General features: G+C 44.4%; 1 protein-coding gene across 1 annotated transcript in view; it reads left to right on the top strand.

Annotated features, from left to right (window-relative positions):
- LOC144762795 (CD109 antigen-like) overlaps positions 1 to 20,065 on the top strand; it is a 628,126-nt gene that overhangs the window by 536,853 nt on the left and 71,208 nt on the right. Inside the window, exons 24-25 of the mRNA XM_078648065.1 lie at positions 11,854 to 11,935; positions 14,970 to 15,201. Of these exons, the coding sequence (XP_078504191.1) occupies positions 11,854 to 11,935; positions 14,970 to 15,201 (314 nt within the window). The remainder of the gene's footprint in view (positions 1 to 11,853; positions 11,936 to 14,969; positions 15,202 to 20,065) is intronic.

The raw sequence follows: 20,065 nt of genomic DNA, 5'->3' as shown, positions 1-20,065 counted from the left end.
GCCAACTACAGCGCTTCAGCAACGACAACACCGCTGATTGCACCATGACCTGCTAGCACCATGACGAGCACCGCCTCTATCTCGCACCGCGATCCTGGTCACACCAACACTGCCATCTGATGCTGCCACCGAGCCGCTGCTCGCACCGCGACCTGGGGTCACAGCACACCACCCTGCTGCGCTTAACACTGCAGCACCCGTGCCCGTTGGCTCCAGCGCTCGGGATCCCATCAGAAAGGAGCTCGACCTGCAACGCGAGTGACTTCAAGGGCTCCAGCACCCTGCAGCCAGAACTGTTTTTGGATTTGTGTGTTCACGACGCCGTGGAAGCCCGGACGGAGCTATCCACACAAGGAACTATTTTTATTCAATGTATTTTGAACTGTGAACTTTTAAGTATAGTATTGTGGATTTCCATCGTTTTTGGTCTTATTTTAATTATATGAAAATATTGGATATTTTTCTAAACTGGTGGAATGTCCTTTTGTGATGCGTACACTGTCTCACTATTGGTTATGTGCAAATACTTTACACACTGCCTCTAAGATAAGCCTGGCTGCTCGTGCCAAGCTACCAAGGGGGTGAGCAGGGGTTATTTTAGACGTGTAACTCCCTTATCCTGAATAGAGTGGTGGTTTTTGCCTTGCTTTGGCCGGCGCCCTAGCCTACCAAAAATCCCATATTTAACAGGTTACTAAACAGCATTTGGGTTAATGTGTGTAGGTCTGCAGCATCTTTCAAGCTGCAGGTGTGGCAAGTCACTCGGGCGTGAAGACAATAGTGGGCAAACATACTCTGTGCCGCTTTATAATATGAACAACAAACAAACTTAGAGGTCTAAATCAGAAACCTGATCTGAATATCTTTCAAAATACCTTCATGTCTAAAAAGTACAACAAGATAAAGAAGTGGCTAACAGTTATGAACAACAGACCAGATCGCCAAGAAAAGGGCCACCTGTAATTGCTAATCAAAACCCATTATGGATTCCCATCAATAACTTGTATGGATCAATGTTTTCATTTGGTAATCCTGCCAGGGTATTCTGTCTCTTGATCATTGAGACATACGGCATACCCCCATCTTTGGCATGGAGTAATGACCTACAATTACTAGATTAGACCAAATTATGATGATCTGATGGGAAGTGCAGTTCAAAAAAATGAAGATGAATGTGATAGTTAAAACAGGATAGGGAGCTTTAACAAAAATTACTTTATTGGGCATAAGCCCCTTCCTTGTTAAAAACAAGAACAGTGCAACAACATAAACGCAGTTTAAACAAATAGCTGCGAGAGGACCAACATGTTTCAGCCTATTATGGGAGGAAACCCAAGGCTTTCGTCAGGGTCTCTGTTCTCAAAGAATGCTACTGCCAAATTAGTGAGAAACGTGTGAAAAAATTATAATAAAAAACACACAAGTGAACTAATAACAGTAAAGGATATATTTCTCCTATATCTGTTTCAATTCCTCCTTGGCACCTGGTGTGATCTACAACAACCAAAACATATGTGGACCCTTATTAGGTTCAAAGGTCTGTTAAAAACGGTAATCTATTCATTAGTGTTCAAGATTTTCAAGTACTCACCCAGTGTGCCCGGGGAAAGGACCTCACCTCTTCCTGGACCTGGCTCAGGTAATTGTGAGAACCTGCTCTGTAAGGACAAGACAACCCCTATACTTAGTATAGATAGAGCGAGCCCTTTTTACCCTGCTCCGTCTATTAATAATGCTTGGGGTGCACCAATGTGTCTTGCACATAGAGCCTGACTTCCTGGTATAAACTTATCACCCAAGAGAGTCCTCGCACCCACATACAAATCTCTAACTAGACTTTACAAAAAATATTTTAGCATATGTAGTTTAAATAAACTCAAAAAATGATTGCCAATACAGCAAAAAGACCTTTTTGTCCCCTATTCAAGGCTGACAGATAAAAGGGGCCAAACTTTTAATGAGACAACCATGAAGTAGTTGGCTTGTTTATCACTATTTAATGTTAACCAAGTCCTCATAAAACAAGTGCCAAAAAACAGCCCAGACTGATTCTAGAGCCTACCTGTCCGTCGTTGTCCCAAACGATGGCTGAGTCAGGGGGAGGCATTGGGCTGCTCGAAAGAGCCTCTATTTCATACGTTGAGACCAGCTTAACTCGCCTACTCTCGCGAGATTTTGATGGACTACAGAATGATGTCACCAGACCAGGAAGGAGTAGTTTTAACCAACCGCAGCCTGATTGTATTTAAACATAGTGTTGGAAATAGCAAACAGAAAAGGGAAACATTTCGTAAACTCTACAGGATGATGTCACCAAACCAAGAAGGAATAGTTCAAAGCAACCCCAGCTTAACTCGCGTAATCTCGCGAGATTTTGACGGACTACAAAATGATGTCACCAGACCAGGAAGGAGTAGTTTTAACCAACCACAGCCTGGTTGTATTTAAACATTGTGTTGGAAATAGCAAACAAAAAAGAGGGAAACATTTCCTAAGCTCTACAGGAAGGGTTAGGAAAAACAGATTGCGTATACCGGGATATAGTTGTTTAAGCAAACAGTGTATACCGATAACATCTTTAATCGCGTGCTCTCGCGAGATTTCAAACGAACTACAGGATGATGTCACCAAAACAGGAAGGAGTAGTTCTAAAGCAACCCCAGCTTAACTCGCGTACTCTCACGGGATTTTAGACGGATTACAGGGTGATGTCACCAAACCAGGAAGGAGTAGTTCCAACCAACCACAGTATCAAGAATGGTACAAACCCCAGATCTTATGAAATAGGAACAAACTACAGAGTAATGTCCCTCAAATAACAGCTGTAGTTAAGCAGAAAATAAGCTCAGCTATATGCACTCAACAACTATCGTCTCTTGCATCTTCTGAAAGTTATAAAGACACTTAGTATGGTAGTCTTATAGGTATCATAGAATGCTGCAAACACGTTATAGTGATAAAATAACTCCAACTGTTAAGAACAACATGGAGGGGAATCACATATTACTGACAGGGTGGTCATGATCATTGTAAATTGAACCACGGAATATCATCGTTGAGCCCAATCCTGTCAGTGCGTAATTTGAAGACCCATTTCTGTTCCTTATAAAATAGGAATTTTGATATATCACTTATATGTGATGGAATAAACGGTTTCTCAAGAACAACCCACATAAAATCTGTTTCACTGTGGTTGTGTTGTAAAAAATGTTTAGTTAATCTTGAGACATCTTTTCTGCAACGAAACGTGCTTTTATGTTCTTGCATCCTCACTCGCACCTTCCTGGTGGTCATGCCTATATAGCGTAAATTACACGGGCAAGTGATTTGGTAGATCAGGTTAGTGCTGTTACAGTTAGTAAAGTGTCTCAACTGCCAAGGGTGGTCGGTGCCTATGTCGATGCTTGTTGTCTTGGTCGTTAAAGGACAGACCGAACATCCCCCACATGGATGGTGTCCCATTACGGGAGGTAAGTCCCACAAGGTGCCCACCTCTCTGGTAGAAGTTTCTCGAGGACGGGTGTGTATCAGGCGGTCCCTTAAATTGCCCGACCTCTTAAATGCAAAAAGGGGAAACTCAATCTTATCATTGCTACTGTTTAGTATGCGCCAACGACGCCTAATGATTTTCTGGATACAATTGGATTTTGTATTATAGGTAGTAACCAGAGTCAGGCGATCCAGTTTGGTCTTCTCTCCTTTCGGTTCAAGAAGTGCCTCACGATGATTGTTGGCTGCACATTTCAACGATTGTTTGATGAGTTTCCTAGGATAATGTCTACTGGTTAGCTGTTCCGATAATTCCTCTGCATGATGTGCAAAAGTTTCTGGAGTTGAACAATTCCGCCGAACTCGGAGGAATTGCCCAAAAGGCAAATTATCGCGTAGGGATTTGGGGTGCTGACTCTCGTATAGAAGTAGCGAATTTCTTGCCATCGGTTTTCGATACAATTCACTTTCGAGACCAGTCTACGTCGTGTAGATGGAGAGGTCCAGAAAGGAAACCTTCTCTTTGCTTGTTTCGATGGTAAAGTGTAAGAAATCGTTCTGATTATTCAGCCACCGATGGAAGTTTGTAACTGAATCTATGTCACCTCTCCTCACCACTAGAACATCATCTATATAGCGTTTCCACCACAATATAGACGAGAAAAAGGGGTTAGTTGGATTTAACACTGTTGTCTGTTCGAACATATGGACATACAGGTTTGCTAATGAAGGAGCAAAAATACTGCCCATGCTCGTCCCTGAGACTTGATGGTATACCGTGTCTTCGTACCTGAAAACATTTTCTTTCATAGCTATGGTGGCTAAAGACATAATGAAAGGTACAGGGGTGATAGAGTCAAGTTCAGTGTCACCCAGGATGGATCTGATGGTCTCCAAAGTCTCATCCTGGGGGATCGAGGTATACAGGGACTCGACATCTAGGGAGACTAGATAGTCTGTCTCCTGGTTGAAAGGGATATCCGGGATCACCCTCAGGACATCTGTGGTATCTTTCAGATAGGTAGGCATAGTGTGCACAATTGGTCTGAGGAAGTGATCTACAAAAGCCGAAAGGGGATCTAGAACTGATCCTTGGCCAGAAATATTAGGCCTCCCTGGTGGTGGTCTCTTAGGTTTATGCACCTTAGGTAAGGTGTAGAAGTAGGGCATAATGGGATGTTGTGTCTGTAAAAATTGGGACTCTAAAGGAGTTATCCAACCTTCTGTTAAGGCTTCCTCTGTTAAGAATTTAATCTCATTCATTAGTCTTGGGGTAGGATCTATAGTGAGTGGCTGGTATGCATTGGTGTTACTCAGCTATCGAAGGCATTCAGTCCTATAAGTCTCCACATCTTGTAGTACAATCGATCCCCCTTTGTCGGCAGGCTTGATAATTACTGAGGAATCCTCAGTTAATGTTTTCAAAGCTTGTCTCTCCATTCTGGACAGATTATTATAGCCAGACTTAGGGGAGATCCAGATTTATTCGATGTCATCTTTGACCGCCTGTTCAAAGGTGAACACTTGGGACGGTATGGCATGTGTTGGAGGTAGGAAAGTAGATTTGGGTCTTAGGCCGGTATTGACATCTCTCTCCAAATCAGACTCCGCTTTATAATATATCTCCAAGTCTGAGGCATTTAGGCCTCTCATATCATAAGGCAGGGTAAGTGTTTCCCAACGTACTCTTGTTTGTTTTCCGCCCACGCCAATTTTATCATGAGTTATTGAACACTACTTGAGGCAGCAGTGTTGGAATATTCTGAAACAGCAATAGAAATCTGGACAGCACTACCATCTTCTTGATAGCTATGCACCAAGTTAGATATAATAGTAGTTTAATCCGGTGGTTGACCGCCTCCAAGAGCTTTTGTGTGGCCATACCATTATTATCAAGTAGCACACACCTCTGGATCCGTGTGCACCTTTATCCCCAGGTAACGCACCTACTCTGTTGACCATTGCAATGGCTAGTCTAATGTTATTGGTGTCATGGCAGATGTACGTGAAAATATGATGGATTTGTCCAAATTCATGCGAAGGCCAGAGAATTGTCCAAATTGAACAACCTTGCACAATACAAGTGTGAGATTAAGTTCCAGCTGACATACATACTGCTGTGTGTCCTTCGCATATGCCGAGATTATCTTGGTGTTCCCTGAGAAGTGCAAACCTCTATATCCATGGTATTCATTAAGTGCGCATGGTAATTGTTCTGCCACTTATGAATACAGCAAGGGAGGCAAGGGGCAACCCTGCCTGGTGCCTTCAGTGATGCAGTTAGTAAAGAAAGAGCATAGTCACCAGGTGCAGAAACAGCTCTCAAACCCCAATGTGATGCAGCACAGCTAACATAAATCCACATTCCATGGAATGTAATGTTTTTTCTGCATCCAGGAAAACAGCGGCAGCCCTTACATAACATAACATGTGTATTTGTAAAGCGCACGTTCACCCAGCAACGGGGCATCTTGGTGCAGAAATAACAGATGTATATACCTTCAGATTAATGCACTGAATAGCGCCAAACAGTGTTCTAAGATTGAAGGTGAGACGTCATCCCAGGACAAATCTGACCTGTTCTGAACCCAATACTTCGGGTAGTAATAGGGCCAATCTATTGGCCAATGGCCAATACCTTGGAGTAAAGTTTAGTGTCCAAATTTAATAGGAACAGTGGTCTGCACAGATGAACAGTGAGTCAATGGTTTGTCAGGTTTCAGGAGCATCACTATTAAGGCCTTGCACATGGAGGCGGGCATGGTGCCATCTCCTCATATAGTGTGACCAGGTGAGGAACCAGCAGCCCCTGGTAGGCCTTATAGGAGGCTACAGTAATCCCATCCGTGCCTGGCACTTTACCAGACTGCATGGCCTTAAACGCTACGTGTATCTCTGCTGGTTCCAGCGGTGCCATCAAATGTTCCCCTTGCTCAGTGGTAAACCAGGTCATAGCTATAAGTGCAAAATAATCAGTGGTAAAGAAATCATCAATGGTATCATCGTGCGGAAGTCACGACTGGTACAGGTCAGCGTAATATCTATGAAATCTTTCTGCGGTCTGGTCAGTATCGCTTAAAGGTTGTCCTTGCTCATCTTGTATTTCTAAGATTATGTCAGACTACCTGCTGGGGAGCAGCAATGCAGCTAAAGTAGCACTAAATTGCTTCCCCTCCCCATAATTGCGCGCAATGGCATATTTTCCCAAGTGATAAACTTTCCTCTGAGCTGTCCACCTTTGCTTTAATATCACCCCGGAGGCAGCCGTCAGCCGAGCTTTGATGTCTCAGCTCAAACTCTGCAATTTCCCCCTCAAGGAAAGTCAATTGTTCCCGCAGCGACTTGAGGACTCCTGCATGCTTAGACAGTGTGACACCTCTGATATAGACCTTGAAGGCCTCCTAAACTGTCACAAACGTATCAACTGTCCCTACATTAATGTGGAAAAACTCCTCAATTGCCTGGGCCAGTCCAGCCCTGAACACTGAGTTTAATAAGGAGTTAGGGGGGAAAGGGCTAAGCGTATGCAATAGCTCTCCGGGCATAGTGCTCCAGTTCTAATGCCAGAGGCCATAGCAATGGCTCATATCATTCGACCCGGGGCAACAACCCTCTTGATATAAGCCAAATCAACACATGTGTGGATGTCATGCACTGTGGAGTAGTAAGTGTATCTTATCCAGTGGGAGAGCTCGTGCTGCCACCAAAAGTCATGGGGGGGGGGGCAGGCGGGAGGGGGGGCTGGAGAAATCACAAGCAGGATTCAAAACTCAATGAAAGTCCCCACCCCAAATCTGAGGCAGATCGCCCCACTGGAGAAGGCGTGCACTAAGAGAGTAATAAAACTGTGGGTCTTTATAATTGGGTCAGAACACCCGACAAGCAACACTGCCAAGTCCTCTTTGTAGAAACGAGCTACTACATACCAACCCCCTGGGCCCATGTACGTCTCTTTTAAGCAAACCCCAGATCCGTGGCTCACATAGATGACAACTCTAGGGTGCATGGGAAAGCATGCTGCGTAGCAAAGGCCCTGCATTCTACGCTGTATCAATACACTGCTCTCCAAGGCCAATATTGCTACCTCTATTCTATACAACTTGAGATATGCCACCACCTTTTGTATCTTCCTACAATCATTGAGACCCTTGACGTTCCGCGGAAGAAACTTGAGTACTGGACGGCCAGATGGGCCAGTAACCTCATGCCCTACGTTAGCCACCAACCAGCACCTGCCCAACGCACTCTGCCATGTCCAGCCATTTGGCAAATAAGACACTTCTCCACAAACAATGCATAAAGAACAGTTGCAATAGATACAATCCTCCCCCCACCCACACCATGTTTTCACACCTTCCTTCAACATATTGTGTATTTTTACCGTGAAATGTCGTTCTCTACTAATAATGAAAGTGCAAGTTGCCGAAGGAGAAATTCTAGATGGTCAGGAGGCTGCATCCATATGTAGCCCAGAAAGACCAAGAGTCTCTGGGATCTAAGAAAAGTATTGGGGTCACATGGAGAGGGGAGGAGAGAAGGGTGACATGAGGCAGACCGATATGATCTTGGCTGGCAGAAACCGATCAACCACTTTGTCTCTCACATCACATGTGCAGGATACGAGTGTGACTAGGGTTTGAGCCACGGCCTAACTGATGCTCATCTGCCCTCAGGAGTTTGAGAGGGGCTTGTATGGTGAACCCCTGCACACAACTTTGGATTCTTTTGGCCTAGCAGTAGTAAGTGGAGTTTGAGTCTTTTAAAGAATGGGTAGTTTTTCCTCGATTTGCCAGTCTTGAATGCTCTTCTACTTCCTTCTTCCTTGATAGAATGTATTTGGTCACCAGTTGGAAGTATCCTTGGATTTAAAACATCCCAGCTGACGCTTTGTGTCACCAATTCCAATTCTCGACCTTTTGGCATCCTTTTACTCACTTTGATGCAGTCTCTGCTTGGTGCATATTACCATATGAATTACTGGGCCTTCTTTTGATTACAATCTCTTTTTTATGTACATACATTAAGAATCCTGCTGCCCCTATGACCGGGCTGGTACTATGTAGCTTCCAAAGTCAAACAACAAAAAAAGGGAGGTCTGAACTGGTCAAGCCCACGGCTACCAGAAACGTGGAGCAAAAAGATAAGCGAGATATTATTGATCACAGTCACTCTAGTTGAGTGGGATCATAGTCACTCTATTTGAGTAGGAAAGCCCTCACACACCGACCTAGTCAGTGTCATGCTTCATCATCGGGCCCCACCGAAGAGACAGAGTGTCTCTTCGGTGTGCTGCGACGCCAGAAAGACTGCGGAGCTGGTTGTGTGGGGAGGATGTGTTGTGAAGATTCTCAAATTAAAAGTGACTAACAGGGTATCAAAAAAACTTTAATAAGTGATCCCTAAGACACGTGTAAGTGGTATATGTGTCTGAATTTAATCGCCAAGGTTATTAGGATCTAGTTTAAATTCAGCTAAATACCACAAATTTATTAAAATCAGTCAACATGTTTCTGCCTTCAATGTGGTATATATTCACCATGGCATTCTTCAGGACTAAAACCCCGGCGGTATGGACACTCTAATAGTCCACCCTGACCTGGGGGCGTGAAAGTGAAAAGGAAAAGTGAAAAAAGTGCTTAAAATGGGAGAGCAATTTGCTCAATCCAAAAAAACCCAAAATTAGGGGTGTATCAGCACCTGTAGGAAAAGATATACAGACAAACACATAAAGACATACATACAATTAGTATATGCCAGCGTGGACTTATCGTAGTGCTCCTAAGATGGTGGCAAACCTTTGTGTGCACACAATAATAGATAACTTATGCACCATCCAAGTAGCCCTTTGGGAATAATCGTATTTGCTAGGAGGTGAAGTGCTAGAGGTGGTTTAAAAACTACTATTGTAGTGAAGAGATAAAAACGCGATGTGAACTCTCCATGAGAAGGGATCAATTTGACCAAATGGTCAGTGACCCCCACAAGATGGTGGAATATGGAGAACATCTCACTTTAAAAATGGGCGCTACTTGCACCATGGGTCTCGGGAGGGGGGTTGGAGCGCGATTGGCACATCCTAAGAAAAAGTACAGAGTCGAAATGTCAGCATAACCCATACAACACACAGGCACTTAGCTTTGTTAGTCGTAGTAATCGTTCCGCTGTGGATGTAGACTCACGCCCTCAGCGCTCACAGCCCGCTTTTGAACCTGTTGCGACCCTCTAGACCGGACCCCGACGATGGGAAGCGGGGCCGGTGAATGCGTATAAGAGCGCTTTGTTTACGCGCTCGATTTCGGGTTTGGGCGTGCCTCGCTGTTCTCGCGATGGGCGTGTCTCAGTGAAAGCGAGGCTTGTTGTTTGACATTTAACCGGGGACTAAGAGAGTGTCTTTGAAATCTCCCTACCTCTCTCTTTGTTGATACACACTATGTAGCTTCCTACATGTTTTACTTTTTATTGTAATTATAATTTACATATCTGTACCTCACATTCTCTCACCCATCACACCACCAGGTGTCCCAAAGCATGATATCTGCACTTTGTTGGTTCTCACGCATGACATGAAAACAATTCCCACATAGGCTTCAAACAAAAACAACACACTTCCAATCATACAGGGTGTAACTTGCTATCCATGTCAGTAAGCACTTCGGTTCCATACATAGGGATAGTAAGTGCCAAAAAATTATAAAATGCAATAAAATTGTCTTTCGTAATCAGAATAGGAAAAGCATCTTTCAGCCATGAAGAACATGTTTTTGTGTTGCATTTCCTACCATGTGGTTTGACATTTTGTTCTTCTTGACTGTGTTTTGATCCTATCTAACTGTTGTAAGCCCAGTTTGAGCAAGGGAGGGGGTAAAAGAGTGAGTGGCCAGAGCAAAATATTAAGTTAGTCATTTAACTGTTTCAAAATTTCTCCTTAAGATGAGGGCTAGAACAGAGTGGAGAGTGTAGTGCTAATTAGATGTGATAGTAGACTATACATTTCTCCACTAGAGGAGAGTTGAGAGAGCAGAGAATAGAGAGGTGGCAGTCTCTAGTTAACTATATTAAAATCAAGATTGTAACACAGGAGAGTCTTAGAATATGTTCTGAGGTCATTGGAGAATAGAAGGGCAGTGGTCGTCAACAGTGGTCCGGATTCTGAATTTGCAGAAAAATTCTGATCCCTGCAAACACAGGAATTTTTGCAGGATCTCACGGCCATATTTAAGACTCAGTTTGCATCACGTTTGTACCATGCAACGTCGTACCTGCGTGATGCAAACCTAAAGCGAGATTAATGAAGCCACACAAAGCCCCTCTGCATGGCCCTTAGTGGTTCCATAAATCTGGAGTAAAGCAACACAGCGCACATCACTGCATTGCCTTACTCTGCCCTGCAAAGGCATTTCATGAGCTTTGGATGGGCATTTCAATGCAACTCCCATAGATTTTGACACATTCCAAAATTTACCAGAATTGGTAAACCTGGGAATACACCTTCCCAGGAGATGATTAACGAGGATAAAATATATTTATTTCTCCTCGTTACTTCATCCTTCTATGTGTGCTGCATTCTGCAACACACATAGATAGAAGAATATGTCTCCCAGGAGTGTTTTTGTGCAGGAAGGCACCCCTTCCTGCACAAAAACAATCCTGCATGCAAAGAAGGCACCCTTGCATCATTGTACAAGGGGGCCTGCGTTGGCCCTAGCCTCCCAAAAGGGCACCAGCGGAGGGGAAAAGGCAGAAATGCACTGTATTGACTCAAATAGGATGCATTCATGCCCTTTCCCTGTCATGCAGTGCAGCACAGCAGGGTGACTTGTACTTAAATCTACCCAATAATTGTTAGTTTTGTTCTTAATAATCTGCTTCCTGCGGCCCTAATTATTGCAAATTTCAGCAGGCCAAACTTTATCAAATTCATCAGGGAAAATACGGAGTAAAACACTTGCACTACACACAGAGCAAGTACCTTACTCAGCTTACCTATTTTTACTGGATGCAATAAATGGCTCACCCTTTAACAGCTCACTCATAATCGGGGCCTAGATCACGCAGGATGAATATGGTAGTGTCAATGTTTTGGAAAGCTGGAGCTGAACAGGGTGGTGAGAAATGTGGATGAACTGGTTTTGAGAAATGTTCCTCTCCAGAGCATTACCAACCATGTTCAGTGATCTCCTAAATCTTGAGGTAAAAGTGTGCAGTGATGGTATAACAGCATCATGATCTTACCCTCAGTTGTTTGATTAGTAATCAGAGAATGGCTGGAAAGACAGCTACCTTCTCCACACTACTAGAAAGTAGACACATTTTACATTTGCCTTTTGCTTGATGTCACGTTTTGAAAATTGTTTCTCTTCATAGGTTATCAGAGGGAATTGACTTACAAGAGGTATGATGGTTCTTTCAGTGCTTTTGGGAACAGCGATTTGTCAGGAAGTAGTTGGTAAGTCAGAAAAATGCAATTACGAGATTCATCATTTCCAGTTTTGATATAAAACAGTACAGATTTGTTTTCATGTACTCTGTAATTTTATGTATTTCTTAGTCTATTTATGATTTTATATTTATATTCAGTGAATACGTCAGCATGTGAAAGCTTACAAGTTTTTCTCTGTCCCATGCTTTATATTTACTTTATCTAAATTACTTAATACTATAACATATTTAGAAATGTAAACTATTTCCTTTAAAATTAGCAATTTCTAACTTGGAACAGAATGCAACATTTAGTACTATATGTCCGAAGCATTTTCGCTGTTGCAAACAGCCCGATTCGCAAAATCAGGCCGTTTGTTACGGTGAAAATGCTTTTCCTAATGTACAAACATCCAAGCGATGGGTGTAGAAATCGCTATTTGGAAGGGGCACTTTAGGGCGTCCCTTCTAAATAGCAATTTCTAGTGTTATGTATCAATGTTTAGCGACCGAAATGTGTTCAAAGTAGGTGGTAATGTATTCACAAAAAGGAAGGGGTGAATGTTGGAAAAAAAAACTTTTTAGAGCAGGCAGTGGTCGCAAGTACCATTGCCTGCTCTTAAAAAATGAAAACAACACATTTAATCTTTTTTTGTTGACACACATCCCGTTTTCCTTTAAGGCATTGTGGTCTGCTGACCTCAGCAGGCCACCATCGCTGTGATGGCAGGCATTCACAAATTGCGACCTACATCATGCATATTCATGAGTTAGATCACTTAGCGACCCGTTAGGAATCATCAGTATGAAACAAAAGGTTTCAAACATAAGGGATAGCAATTTCCAAATAGTGATGCAAATAGAAGCGCTATTTGGAAATTGCTATTCCTAATCTTTGTGCATCTGGCCCTATGTTGCTAGCTGACATGCAAGGGACTTGCGCCGAGAAAGAAGAAAGTTAAGTAGACCAAGAGTTTTTTTTGTGCTGGTGTAACAGTAGCACAATATAATGTTCTTCACATATTTCAAATACAGCATATTTAAGCATGGGCTAGCAAAGTTGCCTTAAACTCCTAACGCACATGGAGACATATTATCAAGGACAGAGCTAAAATTATCGCCGGTTTAGCGGCAGAAAACTGCTGCTAAAGCGGCGATAATGGGCTTCATAATATGCCCTGGAGAATTCCAATACAAGCCCATGTTCACACCAGAACATTGACTTCTATTGGAATTCACAAGGGCATATTATCAAGCGCATTATCGGCGCTTAAGCGGCAGTTTTCTGCCGCTAAACCGGCGATAATTTTTAACGCCGTTCTTGATAATATGTCCCCTACTTTGGGGGGCAGTGGAGAATTCGGGCAAGTGTGAGTCTCTAGGCAGTTTTGACAAGTGTTGATTTTCCAAATCTTCCTACTTTTCATCTCATGCCTTTCCTGACGTTTCAGATTCGTGAATTTGAATCTATGTGCGTTAGGAGTTTAAGGCAACTCCAAAGGAAGAAAATGGCTTGAGTGGCACCAATGCCTCTCAAGCCCTCTTATGGTTCAGCTATCCTTTCCCTGGGTAACTTGGCGTTTACTACTACGTGATCACAGAACCTTACTTGTCCACTACAAAACTGTCTGTATTGAATTTATATTTCATTTGGCTGATTTTTATGTACTGTGCTAAAATCATCTCTACCACATTTTTATAATTGACCCCTAAAGATAAACACTATTTAGTGCCAAAAATGTAGCAAAGCTAACATGAAGAACATCTCTCCTTCATCCCTACATACTAGGTCAGGATCAGGTGAAGAATAAATGAGATGGCAAAGCTGTCTACATCAAACTTTGACAGAGGAAATGCTGATGTAATCTTGCTCCTGATTCCTTTGCTACTTGATTTATTGAAGCCCATTTGTTCAAAAGGCATCGGGCACACACCTGATACTTTGATAAAACTGTGAAGAAACACATGTACAGTGCTTTGGCTCAATGCCCTCAAATAGGTTTTGTAACCCTTCCCCGCAGCTCACCTATACACAAACCGGTGGAAGGGAAACTATGGTTATATACATGTAGACGTTTTTAACAATTAGAAAATAATGTTTAAAGCCTTTAGGCCTCAAACAGCGTGCACTGACATAATTTCACATTTTAGAAAGAAAGTGCACCTTTATTTTATGTGAACAAGCATTCTACGCATGCATGTGTTTCTATATTTGCTTATCATTTCAGAAAATCAGCAAAATAGAAGCTTCATTTGTGGTAAAATAATTGTATTAATGTGTGTTCCTCATAGGAAGATATGTCCAGGATGTTCTTGTCTTTGTGACATCCAAGTCCCTTTTCCTTGGGTCGAAAGAAAGAGCCTTTTATTCACTGACTTTGTTAATGTTAAGTTGCAAAACTATACCGCCATCTCCTTCATGTCCAATGCACAGCTCGTTCATTCATATGTATACTAGATGTATTTTATTTGATGTTTCTTGTGCATTTCAAAAGTGATTGGCTTAAATGAATGTGTCTTTGTTAATCCAGCCCTGTTGTGCCATGCATCACAATATGGAGTGTGTCGGTGTATTGCCTAAACCATATAAGGGATGTGCCAAACTGTCTGGTGCTTTATAACCGAGCAAGCTCTAGACTAGTCTGTCATTTGATTTATACTTAGAGATATTGGCACTTGCTTGGAAAGCAATCTTTGGTCTTCTTGCTTAACTGTACTTTGATTCTGGCCAATACTTGCTTTAGATTGCCCTTATGTTAATCTTCTTTCATATTTTTATGTTGATAGTAATTGACGTTTTAACTGCTGATTCCCGACGATTTAACCAGAAACATACTTCCTTCAGTATTTACCTTCATTTGGAATAAACCCTCATGGTTTTGATATTAATTCTTGTCTTGTGAAGATTTCATTCAGTGGCATAGGGATTAGTTTTAAAAAGACTCAGACAGCCCTAATCCTTTACCTCATACCTCTTAATTGTTTAAATTAGAGCGTAAACACACATTTGGGCAGATTTCACTATTCTCTCTTTTAAACTTTGGTTTCTTGTTCCTCCACAGGTTGTCTTCCTTTGTACTTCGGTGTTTCCTGCAGGCCAGGCCCTTCATTTCCATTGATCAAGCAGTCCTGGAAATGGTTATACAATGGCTCATACAGTTCCAGAATACAAATACAGGACAATTTACTGAACCAGGACGTGTGATACATACTGAACTCCAAGGAGGGCAGAATGGTGCCATCACCCTCACAGCTTACATATTGACTGCTCTTTCAGAAGATGTGGAGTACGGGGTAGGTCTTTTGGGAACGTGACAAAGTAACTGTTCGTCTTGCAGTAGTAAAACCATTTTAATGCAGTTACAATTCAGCACAAATAAGAAAGTAGTGTTCCTACCATGATAAAAGGTACATTAAGTGCTAAAAGGTAAATGTTTCAGTTTGGAGGTGCGAGCCAATGTAAAGCTATGTGTCGAGGAGTTTGGTCGGTTAGACCCTAACGTCAGACTGATAATCCTTGGCTACACAGTATGCCCTGCATTCACCAAGGATCCACCATCGTTGGCATATGCCTTGTGAAAACTGCATTACTTATGGCATCAGTTAGGAATCAGAAGTAATTTCTCTGGAGTGAAGATGAGGGATTTGTTTTCTTGGAATCTCTCCTCGTCTGACACCACGAAAGGAAAATCAGAATAGTATATCTCCATTTACGTTTGGTTCTGTAAACATTGTATTGTCTGGTTTAATAACAATATTTGAGTTCTTAGAGAAATGCCGAATATTGAACAATACAACTTACTGGTTTTGCCATTTTTGCAGCTTTCTAAATTGTATACCGTGCCAGATTATCTCTTAAAAATGAGAGGAAATACTCTCACTTCTTATTCCAAAAACCATCCTCAAATACAAACTCGGGTTGCATTATCAGAACTGGAAATCATTATCTTTACCTTTCCCCTTCGATTTCCTAGGGCCTGAAAGTATGTGTTGTACCGCACAAATTATCTTCTAGCTGAGCGTGCCTCCTCCCCACCCAGTGAATTTGACATCAGACAATATTTTTTTTACTCTTGTGCAAAGCATAAGGCACTGCTCAGCAGGGGGTTCACCTAACTAAGTATGGGCGAAATTTGCGAATTCGCGGTACGCGAATTAGTGCGAAATTGCAAAAAAAGTCAGCGAGTTCGCAAATTTCCCCGCGAACTCACGGATTTTTATGCCATTTGCACAAATATGTGACCACGTGTGCCTGTAACTTTGCCAGTGCGCCAAAAGGCACCGAGGTCCCTTGAGTGAGCTGGCCATTATAGTGGGGACGGGCAGGAAGATGTTTCATACCGCTAGTGTGTGGTGGATGGGGCCAAAAGGGCGGGGCTTCTATGCGAGTTCACGTGCATCTTGTTTATAAAGGGTCAGAGACCGAGCAGAGACGCAGATGAGGAGAAAGCAGCCTCCTGGTCACAGGAGCTACACGGGGATGGCGCTCGGGAAACTCATGGATGCAAAAATACGTTTGGCACAGGACCCCAGAATCCTTCAGATGTGGAAGATAGCTCTGCTGCGCGTGTTGGTACAAAGCCATTCTGATCCTGCTCAGTGGGTTCAGGCGCATGCAGCTGCTGGTGCTGGACAATGTCCCATCTCATACTAAACGGCCCCGTACAGGCATATGCTGGCGCTGGGCAGTAGGGTGTAGTGGCATGTGGGTGCTCCACGCCTGGTACCTGCGCATACCGGTGCCAGGGGGGACACATGTTTATTGGTGCTGTGTAGCAAGTTATGACTTTACATTTTGACTGCACCACTGTCGCCCTCTGGTTCATCACTGTCACCCTCTGGTTCATCACTGCCACCCTCTGGTTCATCACAGCACCCTCTGGTTCACCACTGCCACCCTCTGGTTCATCACTGTCACTCTCTGGTTCACCACTGCCACCCTCTGATTCATCACTTCCACCCTCTGGTTCATCACTGCCACCCTCTGGTTCACCACTGCCACCCTCTGGTTTATCACTGTCACCCTCTGGTTCATCACTGCCACCCTCTGGTTCACCACTGCCACCCTCTGGTTCACCACGGCCACCATCTGGATCGTCACTGCCACCCTCTGGTTCATCACTGCCACCCTCTGGTTTGCCACTGCCACCCTCTGGATCATCACTGTCACCCTCTGGTTCATCACTGCCACCCTCTGGTTCATCACTGCCACCCTCCGGTTCATCACAGCACCCTCTGGTTCACCAGTGCCACCCTCTGGTTCATCACTGCCACCCTCTGGTTCATCACTGCCACCCTCTGGTTCACGACTGCCACCCTCTGGTTGATCACTGCCATCCTTTGGTTCATCACAGCACCCACTGGATCACCACTGCCACCCTCTGGTTCATCACTGTCACCCTCTGGTTCACCACTGACACCCTCTGGTTCATCACAGCACCCCCTGGTTTACCAGTGCCACCCTCTGGTTCACCACTGACACCCTCTGGTTCACCCGTGCCACCATCTGGTTCATCACAGAACCCTCTGGTTCACCACTGCCACCCTCTGGTTCATCACTGCCACCCTCTGGTTCATCACTGCCACCCTCTGGTTCATCACTGCCACCCTCTTGTTCATCACTGCCACCCTCTGGTTCACCGCTGCCACCCTCTGGTTCATCACTGCCACCCTCTGGTTCATCACTGCCACCCTCTGGTTCACCACTGCCACCCTCTGGTTCATCAATGCCACCATATGGTTCATCACAGAACCCTCTGGTTCACCACTGCCACCCTCTGGTTCATCACTGCCACCCTCTGGTTCATCACTGCCACAATCTGGTTAACCACTGCCACCCTCTGGTTCACCACTGCCACCCTCTGGTTCACCGCTGCCACCCTCTGGTTCATCGCTGCCACCCTCTGGTTCACCACTGCCACCCTCTGGTTCATCGCTGCCACCCTCTGGTTCACCACTGCCACCCTCTGGTTCATCGCTGCCACCCTCTGGTTCATCACTGCCACCCTCTGGTTCATCACTGCCACCCTCTGGTTCACCACTGCCACCCTCTGGTTCACCACTGCCACCCTCTGGTTCATCACTGCCACCCTCTGGTTTACCAATGCCACCCTCTGGTTCATCACTTTCACCCTCTGGTTCATCACTGCCACCCTCTGGTTCATCACAGCACTCTCTGGTTCACCACTGCCACCATCTGGTTCACCACTGACACCCTCTGGTTCACCACTGCCACCCTCTGGTTCATCACTGCAACCACTGCCACCCTCTGGTTCACCACTGCCACCCTCTGGTTCATCACTGCCACCCTCTGGATCACCACTGCCACCATCTGGTTCATCACTGTCACCCTCTGGTTCATCACTGTCACCCTCTGGTTCATCACTGCCACCCTCTGGTTCATCACAGCACCCTCTGGTTCACCACTGCCACCCGCTGGTTCACCACTGCCACCATCTGGTTCATCACAGCACCCCCTGGTTCACAACTGCACCTTCTGGTTCATCACAGCACCCTCTGTTTCACCACTGTAGATTATAGGGAGAAAGCACACCTGCCCAGCCTCAACCGGGGGCTTGTTAATGTGTTACTGAATTTGAGCTTCAAGTCCGGCACCTGCTTCCTTATCTGTAAGTGCTACCTGTTGTGGTTTAATTTTTGTGACAGCCTGGAGCATTGTGCCATACTTGTAACTATTCTCTAACCCTGCTTCGAGGGTCAGAGCAGGGTCAGAGAATAGTTGCAAGTAGGCAACAACTCTGGAGGCGCCGCTCAGGAAGCACTTACAGGGTTACAGCAGGTGCCCAAGTTGAAGTTAATTTCTTTGTAACCATTTTGTAAATGGTTACAAAGAAATTAGCTTCAACTTGGGCACCTGCTGTAACCCTATAAGTGCTTCATGTACATCAGTTTTTGAAAATCCGTCCCGAACGCGAATTTGCGGATTTGTCTGCTATTTCGCAAAATTCGCAGACCGCGAAATTGCAGTAAATCCGCACATTCCGCGAACTGAATGGATTTTACGCCCATGCTTACACCTAACGTGCTGTGATAAATGATGACTCAGTGTGCTTTTAGGGACTCCAGGTCCCAGTGTGATTTGCACCAGGAAACGCTTTACCTACAATGAGGGGGAACTGCACAGAGCTATGTAGCGCAGCCCCATTACCCGAAGCAAGGGACGCTGAATCAGTTTGCTTTTGGGGACTTCAGGCCCCAGTGTGCTTCACACCTGGAGGCGCATCACCTGCAACGAGATGTCGGACTCTGCACAGCGCTATAGAGCGCAGCCCCATTACCCGCGGCTCGGGACACCAAGTTTGTGTGCTTTTGGGGACTCCAGGTCCCAGTTTGCTTTGTGGCAGGAGGTGCCTCGCATGCAACGAGGGGGCGAAACCTGCACAGTTTTCCCCTCCAGTGACCCTAGCTTGTCTGATTGAATGATTGTGACACACCTCTCTTAAGTGTCATGGGCAAATGAAAAGTGACCGATAACTCTCTGGATGTTGAGAAGGAACCTACATCATGCAGCAGAGAACTGTGGCCTTCAAGTAATAGATTAACTTATCTCTTGAGGTTGAGGACATGCTTAGTAGTGGAAGATCCATCCTTGTGACACCCATACCCAGGAGAGCAAAAACTAAGAATACTCAGTTTTACAAGGAGAAGCATAATTTATCGAGCATCTTTCCAAGTGAGAAAGACCTTTTGAATGCTGATACCAACTTGGAGAAAGAGCCAAGGCTCTTGGACACTGTTATTGCACCTGTTTTACACTCACTCTCTATTGTTAATGGTTCCTTATCTGATGTGGCCTCGTCTGATCACGACTCACTGGTTTTCCCATTACCTCTTACTAATTGTGCCACTAAACCAACGGATTTGAATGGATCCAAAGCCCAGTTGAAAGCTAGTTTGGATACTGTAGTTGCTGGCATTGATCGTTGGGATGACATCAAGAGCATGGTTGTGCATCTTAGAACTGAACTTAGGACCGTTAAAGATGTTATCCTTTCTTTAAATACAAGGGTGTTGGATCTTATTGCAATCAATAATGGTCTAACGGAAGGGGGGCGTGGCCAGCCGGGCAACATGGTGGACGCAACTCTTTAGAGCTCCGTCCATAGGGCCCTGAATTCTCCTGTAGTTCTCCTAGGAG

The sequence above is a fragment of the Lissotriton helveticus genome, chromosome 6 (assembly GCF_964261635.1).
Source record: "Lissotriton helveticus chromosome 6, aLisHel1.1, whole genome shotgun sequence".
NCBI classification, from domain to species: domain Eukaryota; kingdom Metazoa; phylum Chordata; class Amphibia; order Caudata; family Salamandridae; genus Lissotriton; species Lissotriton helveticus.
Note: the sequence above shows the minus strand (reverse complement) of the source record. Positions and strands in the feature narration are given on the sequence as shown.